Genomic DNA, 15,541 nt, shown 5'->3' with positions numbered 1-15,541 from the left:
GTTCTGCTCATAATCCAAAACATACAAATTCTTCAGCCAAGCACAGTGGAGGTAGTGTCATGGCTTGGGCTTGCATGGCTGCTTTTGGAACAGGCTCAATAATCTCATTGATGATGTAGCAGGAGATTAATTGAGGAGTCTACAGAAACATTCTGTCTGCCAATTTACAGAGAAATTCAGTTTATTTGGGAGGAACTTCATCATGCAGCAGGACAATGAGCCAAAAAAAAAAAACCACTGGCAATACAACAAAGGACTTCATCAGGTGGAAAAAGTGAAAGGTTTTAGATTGCAGTCAATCACCAGACCTTAACCCAGTTAAGCATGCATTTCACCTCCTGAAGAGGAGACTGACGGCAGAAACCCCCAAAACAAATAAATGAAAAGCGGCACAAGAATCGCAAAAGAAAAATGCAACAGATTGGTGATGTCACTGGGTCACTGGCTACATGCAATTATTGCAAGCAAGGAATACGCACCCAAATATTAAGTTATATTGGCTTTAAATTACTATCTGAAGATGATCTATTCCTATAATTTTGCTCACCTGAAAATCAAGTGGTCTAACCCCAAAGGTGCCATGTTCTAGATTGTTTAAAACATCTAGATTAAATTAAATCTGAAATTCTGATCAATCATGTCATATTCATCTTTTGATCTCAAACCCAAATGTCTACAGTGTATAGCAAAAACAAAAGAATATTCCTTGCCATTCTAATACTTTCAGCAGGAACTTTTTGTCAAAAATACAAATGAAATGTTGACACTTTTCATGATTAAGAGGTTATGGTCAAAACAAAAGACATCATATTTACAATAATGCACATAACGTGTAAAATCAGGAAATTATGTCCAGTATCTATATATGCCAAATCAGATTATAACAATATTCATATGCACTCAGACCACTTTGACAACCTAATTATGTTGTATTACTAAATTATACTAAACTATCATTAATACCACTTGTGTATTTTATTATAAAAACAGCAAATTACAGTAAAATGTGAACAGAATAATAGCAAAAAAAAAAAAAAAGCACACACATGCTCCATTCTGTCTGTACTCACTCTTTCTTTTTCTGTCGTGATACTTTTCTTTTGTGGCTTTCACTGTCAGACTCACTGCTGCCCTGTAAAGGATTTAAAAAGGAATTTTTTTATTTAGTATACCGAAATCATAAAATTATTTTGCTACTTTAACCACTGAATGGTACCACACAACATTTCAGTTGAACAACAGTTGAACCTCTTGAGGGCACAAGAGCAGGGTCAGCATTGCAATAATGAATTCTGTTTTACTCAATGAAATTTTACAAATGTGGCTTACATAAATATTACTTCAAAATGGTGCTAAATTGAAAGACTCAAACAAAAACAGCAACTTGACACTTGTGCCGTGAGACTGGCAATCATTAGAATGGTGCATCAAAACCTTATCATTATTATTATTATTATTATTTTTTACATCATAAACTTTTCAACTCTGACCCCAACCTCCTAACATGCTGGGGTATGCGAAGAAAAGAATTTCACTGTGCTGTAATGTATATGTGACCGATAAAGACTCATTGTCATTAACTTCAAATCACTAGAATTAATTACTAGAACTAAAATAGGCATTCTACATCCTCAAAAATGTTTACACATATGCTACCAAGAGGTATAAAAAAAGTTATTATAAACAAGGCAGGAGTAACAGAAATGCTAATATACATGAAAAGGTGAAACAGAGGTCCAAAATGATTCAATAAAAAGCTACATATGCAATAAATTACCAAATCATCTTATCAGTGACCAAATTAATTTTCAATGCACATGTTTTTTTCCATCAACCTTCCTTTTTACATTAGCATATAGTATATTTGTTACAGCCAACCTCATGCATAACTACTTGAATAAATGACAAAACAGTATGACTAATGACTAAACTAGAGCTGCAATAACTAATCGATAAAATCGATAATAATCGATTATGAAAATCATTGTCTCATTATCGTTTAGTTGGTCTGCACGCAGGACATTTACTCATTACGTTACTTCTGTTCCAAAAACACGCATCGGAGAGTAAATACTAAAGTTGTGTCCCAAATGATGTACTATACCTTACACTATGCACTCTATCGTCTAGTGCAGTGTTTCTCAACCGAGGGTCCAAGGACCCCTAATGGGCAGTGATGTAATTGCAGGGGGTCCGTGGGGACGTTTTAAAAATGGTTAAATAATATATATTTTTTAATTTTGTTAAATGGATCAAAACATATTCAAATGAGCTGTTTTAAAATGAACCAATTTGGTTATTTACGTGCATTCACAAATATCACAATCCTTAACTGATGGATTTTATTTTACATTTATTTGCAGATGAAATGATAATTTGCAAAAACCTATGAGTTGTAGGGAAGTTCAAGTGTCGCATTGATGGATAAAATAAACAAAAGATAATTGAAAGAGTTAAATTAAATTTATAAAATATAAAAAATTAAATCTTGAAATGTTTTCATTAAATTTAAAATGTCCAAATATACAGCCTAGAATTGTTGTGAAGTGAGGGGGTCCTTGTGGATTGTTCGAAATATGCTAGGGGTCCAAAGCTCACAAAAGGTTGAGAACCACTGGTCTAGTGTATGAATTTTAGAAGGGTAGTATTGTCTCAAACCGAAACAATTTTTTTTCTAACCGGAAGTATAAGACGCTTCCTAGTCAGTGGCACATGACGTCATACCCAGAGTCACCAACAATGACTTTCTTCGGTTCACTGTTTATGTCAACATTACCTTTTATTCCCAACATGACCTCAGTCACCATCAGTCACCATCAGACATCAGACGGAGGTGTAATCATCTTAGGAAGACTGAGGAAGAAAGTGTGCAACCTTCAAGTCCTCTAAGGCAGGGGTGCATTTTATATTAAACACCGCGCAGAAGATAAAACTTTACAAAGTGGAGTTTATGCAAGGGCCAGGGGAAACTGGTGCAAGTTGCTTAAAAGGTTTAGTTTATTTTAAGTTTATTGTCATTATATGCTGTATTTGCACGCTTGCAGTGTAGCTTCTGTCGTTTATTAGAATGGAAGTGATCTATTAGAAATGAGGCCACGTTGCTCCTCACTCGCAGTGGGAGCACAAGTAAGATCTGTAATGTCTAATTAAAACACTATGATCAAAAGTAAAACAATATGCCTAAAAGCAGTGAGTAAAAGAAACCATAAGGTGCAGTGAAAGGGAATTTTTATTATTAATTTAGGACTGTTGTTTAATGTTGTTTGTGCATCCATAAAAAGCAATGCATAAATACTAATATATATATATATATATATATATATATATATATATATATATATATATATATATATATATATATATATATATATATACACACACAAAAGTTTATATTATATATATAAGTATTTATGCATTACTTTTTATGGATGAAAAAAAAGCATGGAATTAAACTACAGTCCTAAATTAATAATATATATTCTGGTGTTTGTGTGTGTATTGGGTTATTTTCAGTCTTATATAACTGGACAAACAGTTGTGTAAAGTTTTAGTCTGAAGTTTTTATTTGTAACACTCATTTTGTGGATTTCATTTTAAATAAACAAAAAAAAGGGTACTGAAATTTTGCCCCCTCACATCCACTGAAACCTGACTGACTGAGGGCTGCCATGCTTTTAAATAACCCATTTTAAATCTACTTAAAAATTAGCACCTAGATGCAGTACACCAAAAATCAGACTGAAAGTTGCTGAGAAATAGCTATTTGATCTTAACCCCATCCCTTATGAACGACCATGCCCCAACATTCCCAGACATCCTCATAATTTTGTCTTGAACATGCCTTTTAAAGTTTAATATGAATCCATGCAATCATGAGTCACATGAGTTCCAGCTAATAATAATAATAATAATAATCCATTCAACCATCTATTTTCTATACCGCTTATCCTTACTGGGTCACAGGGAACCTGGAGCCTATCCCAGGGAGCATGGGGCACAAGGTGGGGGACACCCTGGACGGGGTGCCAATCCATCGCAGGGCAAAATCACACCCACATTCTCACACCCATTCATACACTACGGACACTTTTGGACATGCCAATCAGCCTACAATGCATGTCTTTGGACTGGGGGAGGAAACCGGAGTATAAATTGAACATATATATAATGAATAGTAGAGGTCCAAGAACCAGTCCCTGTGAGACACCTAGTTTCAGAGAGATTGTAGGCAACTGATAATCCTGCACTGAGATGTAAAACTGTCTATCCGTGAGATATGAAGTAAGCCACGAGAGAGCAGCACCCATGACACCGATATCCGAGAGGCGGGAGAGAAGCAAGTCATGACAGACAGTATCAAAAGCGGATCTAAGATTGAGTAATAGAAGAATAGAGAGAAAACCAGAGTCATTAGAGGGTAGTAGGGATGTCACGAGAACCGATACTTCAGTACCATGTCAGTACCAGCATTCTTAAAATGTGACGGTACTTGTTTTTCTGCAGTAGCATAGGTACCATTGGTAATGAAGTTACTGAGGTTGCAATTCTTCCGGAACTGATGGGGGCAGCAAATATGTGCAAGTGTTTTAGTCTGTCCACAAGTGGTAAAGAAGAAGAAGAACGCCTACAAGCACACGGGAAAAACTACAGAAGATGGTGACAATTTTAGCTCCGCCCCAACTCGTTGTGAGGCAAAGAGAGGAAAGCTCGTTGAGAGGAAACGTAGCATCGTTTGCTGGCGTGTTACTGTTCATGTCACACAAAGCGAGGAAACACCTCGAATTTGGCGAAGCACCTGAAAGACAGGCCCTATATTATGTTTATTTGAGGCCGCTGGCATTGTGGCCGTGAAACCAGCTAACGTCATGCTCCATGTAATGTTTGCGATAGCCAGTTATTTGCTAACGACGCTAACGCACTGCAATGTTATAAACTACCTCCTAATGGGCCACCATGCATCGCCATTCAGCCTGTGTCCTGTCAGCAAAATGTAGCCTAAAGTCACTAATAATTATTGAAATGTTCATGCTTTTAATAAATCTTTACTTCCAGCCACCATATCAGTGAATTTAACCCCTTTCGCCCGACACTAGCGTTCATTCCGCCGGCGGTATGGAAAACGACTTATCGGACATTTTCAATTAGTATAAACAAATGAATTATTATATCACCGCAGTTCTGGTACAAGATTAGTCAGGACACTTGTGGCTTTCTGCGTGTACAGTTTTTTGTCTGTGTGTTTAACTGCTGGTGAGCAGGGGGGTGGGAAATGGGTGGAGTTTGAGCTCCCTGCTGGGCAAACAATTCACACCTCTCCACAAAAACATTGAGACAGAGATAAATCGGAGAGCACGACTAAAGCTTTTTTGATAGTAAAACACCTTATACAACTGCCACAATAAAATTATAACGTTTAAACCAAAGATCGGACTTGTATAAACATTTACTACCTTAGGTTACCTACATAGACGAAAATCCAGTTCGCTCGCGGTTTTAAAAATCATGCACATTTCCATCGGTATAAAGTCCATCAGCTTTATTGAAGAAAACAAATGCAAAGTTACATATTTAGTCACAAATGTCCTCTTCAAAATGCATTAAGTGTTTTGGTATCCCACCCCTCTGGAATTTAGTAATTAGCCATAAACTAAACTGAGACACCATCTAAAAAAAGCTAATCTGCTTTGGCTATGCTGAGCAACCCGCCTCCTAAATTTTAATTGGGCAGTCTAACTTGATTGACACCCACTTGGACCAACTGTAGATATTTCTAGCTTTCAAACAAGCCCAAACTCGACATGATTGACCACTCAGAGGCTGAGAAAATCAAACGCGTATTCAGCACAACCAAACCTTTTACGCGTGCATCTTGAGTTGTATGTCAGCGGGTACAGGCCAATCAGCAAAGCGCTAAAGAGCCATGCAGAGAAACTATCAGGAAATGGCAGCTCCGCTCTAGCGGTCTTCCGGCAAAACTTTATACAGCAGGTTTCTGCACGTTTGGCAGTTTTTTCTGATCACTAGTTTTCTACTGGTTTTCGCTCAGTGTGTGATTTATCGGGGTCTTATAGTGGCGGCATGCTCCCGAAAAAGCCTGAATGCGTCACAGCTTCTGGAGCAGTTATTTCTGAGTGGCTTTTTTTTTTTTTGGAGGAAGACTATGTGGTTTGAGTTGAGGGGCTCTATCTACCCCCAAAGAAGTCAGAGGAGAGGGGTCACTCGTGTGTCTATCATTTGAGCCATTCGCAGAGCAAGTACTCCTTCACATGGGGCTCTGGCACTATTTTTAATAAACATTATATTTTATAAGTATGTTTCAGACTTTTTTGTGTGTGTGAAATTACACATTGTGTAACAGAGTTCATGCTACTGCCATTTGTTTTCATTTTGTGCCATTTGGAGAGGTTATTTTGTGCCTTTAAAAAAAAAAGTTTGCTATTTCTAGAAGTCTGCAATATTCAAAGGCTTTGTGCCATTTTTATAAGCTTTGTGCCATTTAGAGAGGTTTTATGTAATTTAGAGACGTTTGGTGCCATTTGGAGACCTTTGGTGCCATTTTGGTGAGGTTTTTACCTGTGTTTGGATAACCTTACACACAATTTTAGTGGTTAGAGATAACTTCCTCATATTTTGGGTGTTCATGGACAAGTACTTGGGGCATCTTTGAGACCAGGAATGGGGTTGATATCAACATTTGCTGTGAAGATATAACATTTGTGTTAAAAGTAAAAAAAAATTTAAATAATTAAAAAAAAAAAAATTCTGAATATATTGCCCCAGGTAGGCTAGGTCAAAGAAGAAATACTTGAAATAACTGCTAATTCTTAAAGGCTTAAGTGTCTACTTTCATATGAGCCATTAACCACTACTGTGGTGTGTGATATCACAGAACAAATCAATGCTGAACACAGGTACCCCCAAAACAGACAAAAATGCCATTTTTTGGCTACCGGTAAAAGAGGTTAAACTAATGCTTGCATTCAGAGTATAAGGTATCGACTTTGATATCGAGTATCGTGTTCTTTTGGCGGTATCGGTACCGACTACTAGATTTTTGTTATCGTGATATCCCTAGAGGGTAGTAGGTTATAGATTACCCTTGCGCAGGCAGTTTCAGTACAATAGAGCAGACAAAAGCCAGATTGAACGGGGTCAAAGAGATTATTTTGAGCAAGGAAAGATTGCAGCTGGGAGGCAACTATACTTTCCAGTATTTTGGAAATAAATGGTAAGTTAGAAATAGGAGGAAAATTAGAGAGAACAGTAGGGTTCAAGTTAGGTGCTTTAAGAAGTGGAGTCACTGCCACAGATTTAAGTGGTAAAGGGAGAGAAGCAGAAGCTAAAGATCTGCTTATGAAGTATGAGATAGTTGCAGAGAGGACAGAATTACAACATTTGAGGAGAAATGTAGGAGTAGGATCATGATGAAAAACTGGATTTCAGTATTAAGTCACCAGTAGAAGAGGGGTTTGCAGGTTCTTGCTGACAAGAGTGGTCAGGCAGAAGACTAAAACCTGAGGCCTTTTGTATATAAAGCACTGGCAGACAGCATTCAACTTTTCCTGGTAATAATTCAGGAAACAACAACAGAGCTCTTCAGATGCATGAGCATTATGAGCTGGTGGTGGAGTGAGCTTATTTATCATGTCAAACAAAACCTTAGGTCTACTACTTGCTTTATTGATAATTGTAGAAACATAGCTAGACCACGCAGATTTCAGAGCGCCCTTGTATGTGTAGAGGTGATCAATGAGAGCTAGATGGTAAACAGTAAGACCAGTTTTCCTATACAGCCACTCAAGCCATCTACCAGTGACTTTTAAGGCCCAGAGCTCAGGAGTATACCGGGGGAAGTGTGGGAGGAGGGAACAGACCTAGTCTTAATAGGAGCATGCTTATGCAAAATATTAGAAATAACAGAGAGGTACTTTGAGAGTATCATTGATGGACAGGAGATATCAAAGACTTCAGAAATTGTAAAGGAGGCAAAGGAAGCAGAGACTAATGTGGCATCAACAGATTTAAGGTCCCAATAGTATACCATTGTTTTACTGCATTTCTTTTGAACAGGTAGACTAATTTCATTGAGCTTATGATCAGAGATGCCATTGTCAAAAGAAGAGACTGAAGCAATATCAAACCCAGATGTACAGATTAAATCAAGAGTATGACCATGAGTGTGAGTAGAAAAAGTCACATGTTGAGTCAAATTGAAACAGTCCAAAACTGATAGTTGAGATGAGTTAGAGCACACTATTTCCACATGAATGTCACCAAGTAGGAGGACATGTGATGACGAAGCACAGGCAAGAGTCAGATCGACACTTAGAGGACAGTGAGAAACAGCCTTCAATACGATATATTCAAAAGTATTAGTGTTGTGAAAGTCAAGTTGGGTGAGACAAATTATTTCGATGGATGACAGCAAGACCACCCCCTTCGCCATGTAGCCGCGGTCTGGACAGGTGTTTATATCCATCTGGTGTAAAGAGATTCAGCTACAAATAGTTATTGGGTACTTGTCAGGTTTCAAAAAGTAGTAACACATAAGGAATTTATTTATTATAAGGATTTTGCCAGTGATTATTACCACGTCAGACAGAGTCCCGACTATCACCAACATGCAGCTGACCAGAAAGAAGGCAACCCATCCAAGCAGTAAGCAGTAAACAAATCAGCATAACTGATACAGAGAGCGTTAACTCACCAATCAGCCGAGGTGAAAACGGTGGTGGACAGAACAGGGAGAAAGCTCACAGCAGGCCGATGGCCGAACAAGCATCAGGCAGCGAAAAAAAACCCCACACAATTGTCCAAAAAAGTCTAAAACTGAAAGCGGTGAAGGGGCGGGAACTAAAAAGCTAAATAATCCACACAAAGCACAAGCAAAACAGACAAAAAAAAAACGATAGTCCAGGTGCGAAGCAGAAACCAGACGTGCACAGCATTCTCGCCCCGGAAGTGGTTCTGGCCTCTAACCTGTACGGTAGCGAGTTACAGCTTTGAGTAAATTATGCTCGGACTCAAAGTACTGAAACATGTGGAGGCCATACTGGTTAAAAATCTCAAACTATTTTTGATCATTATTGAGCTTTAGACACTAACGAGTACTTTGAAATTAACTTTGTGAAGATGCTGCAAAAATCTATTGGAACTAGACGTAGGTTCCAATTTATTATGCAAATAATCTTACATTCTTACACCAAATCAGCAATATATAATCACTGTACACTATATTTTCAAAGATATATATTTGGTTATATCTTTTAAAAAATGAGTAACACCACTTTGTGTGAGGTTGCTTAGGTGAAAATACGACTGAAGATTCACGACCATAGCTCAATGTTAACCATGTCAAATGCCTGCTGAAATGTGACTAGCCAATGGTGGCCATGTTTATGTTACCAGATCATAAAAATCCACTTCTGTGGGTCTCCAAGGCCACAAACAAAACAGAATCAACTTGACTAACGTCCCAGAACAACAAAATATAAAGGAATTTACTGAAAAAAGCAGCTATTTACCTGTATTTAGATAAAGGGTATAAAGTTAAGCTAAATAGAGAAAAAACGTTAAATAACGTTTGCCTTATCTACTTAATTTTTTTTGTAAACACTCATTCTGAAATTGATACCTGCAACATGTTCCAGAAATGTTGGAAAAAGGGAAATTTAGGACTAGGAACAGTGTGAAATGTTTATATAAAAAAAATAAAATAAAAAGGGTGATGTAATCACACTACCACCACCACATGGGCTTAGGAATACTGTTCGTTTTAGCATCCACACACACAAATTAAGTTAAGAATGCACAGCGGAAGCCAACATGTTATTTTCTATAATATATATATATATATATATATATATATATATATATATATATATATACACACACACACACACACACATTTATATATATATATATTATATATATATATATATATATATATATATATATATATATATATATATGCATATATATGCATGTATGTATGTATGTATTTCAATAACGTCCAGAAATGCCACCAACTTCTCTGTGTCACTTAATTGAACGTAATGGAGGTTAGGACGGATGCAAATGTAGATAAGAGTTTTTATTAAAGCGAGGCAGGCAGAGAAATCCAAAACATGAGACAATAGCATGGTAAAAAAAAACAGGCAATAGGTCAGGCGATTGACAAACGGGCCTAAACGAGGAATCGAGAAACGTGGATGAGAACAGGATCAAAACGAGGACACAAAACACGAACAACGGCTTGGTAAACGGAAACTCAAGTAATACTTCACAAAGGCTAAGTGTTTGAACAGACTCTTATGTGTGGTGTGATTGTGTGCGAGATTGGATGCAGGTGTGTGTGGTTAGAATGAAGGTGAGTGTTCTGGGAATTGCGGTCCATGGCAGCCATGTTTGTAGGCCACAGTGCAGGATGGGAAATTTAGTCACTGTTTTGCTGCGATACGACACTCTGGGAGTGAGCTCACCTGAAATAGACTGATGCACAGTGGAAACATGTATTGTGTTCTGGCAAGTCAACCTTCAAATTGTTTATGGAAATAATGGATGTTGTGTTCTCTGGGCCAAGAAAGAGAAAGACCAACCGGTCTGTTACAAGCATAAAGTTCAAAAGCTAGATCTGTCATAGTTTGGGGGTGTATTAGTGCCCTATTGTTTTTGTTAGTCTTATTTATTATTAGGGGCTAGCCACCGAAGGTGCTTATTTATTATCAGGGGCCAAGCATCGAAAGTGCGTAGGCACCTATTGTAATCGTTAGCATTATTTTGCTTATAAAATCATGGAAGTGGTTGAGTTGAATGAATTGTGGACTGTTCATCCGATTTTCACCCAATTCGACTCAGATCATCTTCAGTCCATGATTTAAAAAAATAAATAAAATGTAAAAAAAAAAAAAAAAATCGGCATATGTCCATTTTTCCTCACACTGACTGTGAGCTAGCGTTTTCACAAAATGGGAAGTGGTTATAAGAAAATAGCACAAGCATTGAAAATGCCCATTTCGTTTGGCAGAATTGAGAGCTGTCAGCCATTAAGACACGAGTGTTTCCACGTATTTTCCTGTAAACCATGTCTGATTGGTCTCAATTCCGTTCACTGAAGATATAAAATTAAAGGCGGTCTTCTTTTACTGATGTTCAGTTACGTAGTGACAAACTGCTCCAAGTGCATAATTATTCGGGGCTAAAGAAAAAATCTTCAGAGCAAAAGGTGATTTATTTAAAAAATATATTTTACTTATTGTTTTCTTAACAATAAATTTGTAATGCAAGTAACAATTTTATTGACATCAGTAACTATAATCAAATGTGAGTGAATACTTATGTAAATGTGCTTTTTTTGTTTTTATATTTTTAATAAATTTGCAAAGATTTCAAACAAACTTCTTTCACGTTGTCATTATAGGGTATTGTTTGTAGAATTTTGAGGAAAATAATTAATTTAATCCATTTTGGAATAAGGCTGTAAAACAAGATGTGGAAAAAGTGAAGCACTGTGAATACTTTCCGGATGCACTGTAGCTGTGATGTGTGGCAAAAGGCTGTTGAGCGTCACAAAATGTGAACTGGTTATGAGAAAATAGCACAAGCATTGAAAATGCCCATTTCCACCATCAGGGCAATAATTAAGAAGTTCCAGTGAACTGGAAATGTTATGAATCAACCTGGAATTGGACATGTCTATATTGTCTGAATGCACTGTGAAGAGGATGGTTCGAGTGGCCAAAAAATCTCCAAGGATCACAGCTGGAGAATTGCAGAAGTTAGCTGCATCTTGGGGGTCAGAAAGTCTCCAAAGCTACAATCCGAAGTCACCTACATCACCACAAGTTGTTTGGAAGGGTTTCAAGAAAAAAGCCTCTACTCTCATCCAAAAACAAACTCAAGCTTCTTCAGTTTGCCAGACACTACTGGAACTTCAAATGGGATCAGGTTCTATGGTGAAATCAAATCAGATGAAACCAAAATAGAGCTTTTTGGCAATAAACACCAGAGGTGGTTTTGGCACACACAGAGAGGTACCCATATGGAAAAGTACCTCATGCGCACAGTTAAATATGGTGGTGGCTCTTTAATGTTTTGGGGCTGTTTTTCTGCCAGAGGACCTGGACATTTTGTTAGGAAACATGGCATCATGGAGTCTATCAAATATCAACAGATATTAAATGAAAACCTGACTGCCCTGCCAGAACGCTTAAAATGGGCTGTGGATGGATTTTCCAGCAGGACAATGATCCAAAACATACATCATAATGAACACAAAAATGGTTTACTGACCACAAAATCAAGGTCCTGCCATAGCCATCCCAGTCCCTGGACTTGAAACCCATAGAAAACCTGTGGGGTGAACTTAAAAGGAGAGTCCACCAGAATGGACCTCAAAATTTGAAGTATCTGGAGAGATTCTGTATGGAGGAATGGTCTCAGATCCCTTGCAATGTATCCTCCAACCTCATCAGGGATTATAGGAGAAGAGCTGATATCTTGGCAAAGGGAGGTAGCACAAAGTATTGACAAATCTATGTTTTTTGTTTGCAATTGTTTGATATCCATGAGAGCAGAGCATTTTTGTGAATTTTTTTAACAAGAGATCAAAAGGTTAAAACAATAAAGACAATTTTTTACAGCCTTCTTTGCTTATAGGGTGCCAATATTAGTGGAGGGCACTGTAAATGTTGTAAAAAAAAAAAAACTTGTTCATTCTAAGTTCATCATACCTAATAATGCTAAGTGATATAATTTCATTCATGTTTTTTAATGGTTTATTTTCAGAAAATGCACTGAAAGAAGACAGGGTGCAGCCAGCAATAGGTGTTTACAAGAAACTGGTCTGTCAATTTTCCTACAGCTGGAAGAAAAGAATGGCGCTGACTGCAGCCCAAAAAGATCTGAATCTGCCTGAGCACTCATTGATTACAGAGTGTCCAACAAGATGGGGAACCAAGACAAAAATGACTGCTAGGGTGCTGGAGCAATGAAAAGCTTTGAATTATGTGCTGTTGCAGACAGGAAAACAAGACATCTAACACTGACATGGCAAGACATGTTAGACTCCATCCACAAGGTTCTGCATCCACTCCAAGAGTTTCCAGATGTGCTTTCTGGAGAGGAATTTAAGTCTAGCCTATCTTAAGCTAGTACTTCACCTTTTGAGGACAAAGACTCTAACTGAAGCTCAAGAGGACACAGAAATGCAATCAAATGCAGAGTCCTTCAATACCTCCAGGAGAAATATTATGACCCAGCCACTCAAGAACTTCTGGATGTTACATCATTCTTAGATCCTCAAGAAAACATCCTGGCCATAAAAACAAAAATGATGACAGAGATGGAAGAAGCTGCAAGAAAGGTAAGAAAATGACACTTTATAAAGTTTTGTATATGAAGAAATATATTGAGCATTCATTTCTGTTCTGAAAATTCATTAAAACTGCAGTAACTTGGTTATCATGTTTTCTGAAGGAGATCACAAGTCACAGAGCCACAGGACTTTGCAGCAGCCTCAACTGTGAAAGCAAAGAAACTTGGCAGCTATTTCAAGATTTCCACTGTGTCTCCAATGGAATGTCTTCATTTTAATGATGCAGTAGAAGCAGAGCTGAACAGCTACGTAGTTACACCAGCAATTGATGGAGAGGAGGATCCCCTGGCCTGGTGGAAACAGCACCAGGTTAACTTTCCCAGGTTGAGAAGGTTGGCTTGCCGATACCTATGTGTTCCTGCCACAGGTTCACAGCCAGAAAGACTCTTCATTGCAGCAGGCAATATAGTAACATTGTCAAACACCACATTACCCTGAACAATGTGAAGATGTGACAATCAAGATGTGAACATTTTCTAGTTGAACTTTTGGCCAAGTTATTCATTTATTTTGCACTTTAAATGGCAGAAACTTTTGCGATCACTGATTAATTGTTGAAGCCTTAATTTAGGTCATGGTCTGTTGTTTATTGATGTAGAATTGTTTAGTGTGTTCGTGTTCTTAAAAACAAGATTATAATTTTATTTATATTTAGGTTATTTAACTTAAGTTTATTCTAGATACTGTAGTAATTTGTTTGATTTGTCATGACAGAAGTTTGCATCATGACAGATTTATTTAATTTACCATGGCCCAATGTTAATGTTAAGTGGTTTTAAATAAATAGAAGTGCTAGTAATTGCATTGTTCCATCTGTTTATTTTAGTGTTAGAAGATAAGTAGTTTGTAATTATGCTTGGTCTTTGATACTGTGCAAACCACCACAAAAAACCTGTAGCTCTTTTTAAATAATCGCATTTTAATTCGCAATCACAATTTTGAACAGACAAATCGCAATTAGATTCCCCCCCCAAATCGTTCAGCCCTACAAACCTGTCTCCCATTGAAAACATATGGTACATTATGAAGCGCTAAATACAACTATTACGGCACCGTACAGTTGTACAGATGGAGTATTGCATAATGGAAGACCGCTGTCTAAACTGGATCAACTGGTGTCTTCAGTCCTCAAATGATTATTAAGTATTGTTAAAAGGAAAAAAAGAGGTGTAACACAGTAGTAAACATGCTGCTGTCCCAAATTTTTTTCCAAGCACCAAATCTGGAATGAGCGTATGTTTGTGGAAAAACAATGAAGTCCTTAAAATAAAACATCAAATATTGTGTTTTTTAATTTAATACCGGTCAAAGAGAACTTACAAATCATAGCTTTCTGTTTTCATGAGCATTTCACCAACTATCCCACTGTGTTTTTTGGGTGATTTTGTTGTACTGAAAAAGCCCATTAAAATACAGCTCATAGTGAAAGTAATAAGGTTGACTGCTAACCTCTGCTCCAATATTCAGACGAGCAGGTTCCTGTCTGCTCCGATTGGACCTTCTGACACCATAAACATCTGGATGTTCCTCCCACATCTGACAAACATAAAACAAAACAAAAGCACTGACTGAGTTTTAATTATACAACAGTTATAACTCAGCTCGTTTCAATATTTTACCTTGTTTTTTCTTGAAGAAGAGAAAATTACATCTATAAAAAGTGAAACAAGCATCCAATGTTATACATGCTTCACCAGGATTGTTTAAGTTTGGTAAAAGCCCACAGATATTACTAAAATCCTGGCCATCAAGTGACTACTGCATAGATTTCTCATTCAAGCCAGAAAGTTGTTTTTTTTAACCCAGATCCCTTTTCTTTGCCTTAGAAGATGAAAGAAAGATAGCCTTTACAGCACATACAGTTAAATTCTTTTCATGTCTTAAATTGTTAATATTCTACCCTGGTACGGAGGGAGTTAAGGTTTGAGGGCCCATAGTAGCAGCTTGACAGTGCTGGAATTTGATCAGAAGGTGAGCCACCACTGCTTGCCTGATTATAGTCACTCTACCTGGTTCAGAACCCAATACTGCATCACTGTTATAGGCAGTCTATGGATTCATAGGTACGGTATATTAGAATCCAGATTTTTATTCTGTAATTCATCAACCAGAAACCTTTCTCTCCCTTGACCAAAAGTTTTAGCAGAGAAGATCTCAAAGTTATGT

General features: G+C 37.3%; 1 protein-coding gene across 8 annotated transcripts in view; it reads right to left on the bottom strand.

Moving 5' to 3' along the window:
* The window catches only part of chd2 (chromodomain helicase DNA binding protein 2), a 113,521-nt gene that overhangs the window by 59,137 nt on the left and 38,843 nt on the right, over positions 1-15,541 (bottom strand). For all 8 annotated transcript variants that reach the window (XM_053623227.1, XM_053623222.1, XM_053623226.1 and 5 more), the window contains 2 exons: positions 14,825-14,911; positions 1,071-1,132 (listed from right to left, as the gene is read on the bottom strand). In XM_053623227.1, coding sequence (XP_053479202.1) covers positions 1,071-1,132; positions 14,825-14,911 — 149 coding nt within the window. The remainder of the gene's footprint in view (positions 1-1,070; positions 1,133-14,824; positions 14,912-15,541) is intronic.

Source organism: Ictalurus furcatus, chromosome 4 (genome assembly GCF_023375685.1).
Source record: "Ictalurus furcatus strain D&B chromosome 4, Billie_1.0, whole genome shotgun sequence".
In the NCBI taxonomy this organism is placed as follows: Eukaryota; Metazoa; Chordata; class Actinopteri; order Siluriformes; family Ictaluridae; genus Ictalurus; species Ictalurus furcatus.
Note: the sequence above shows the minus strand (reverse complement) of the source record. Positions and strands in the feature narration are given on the sequence as shown.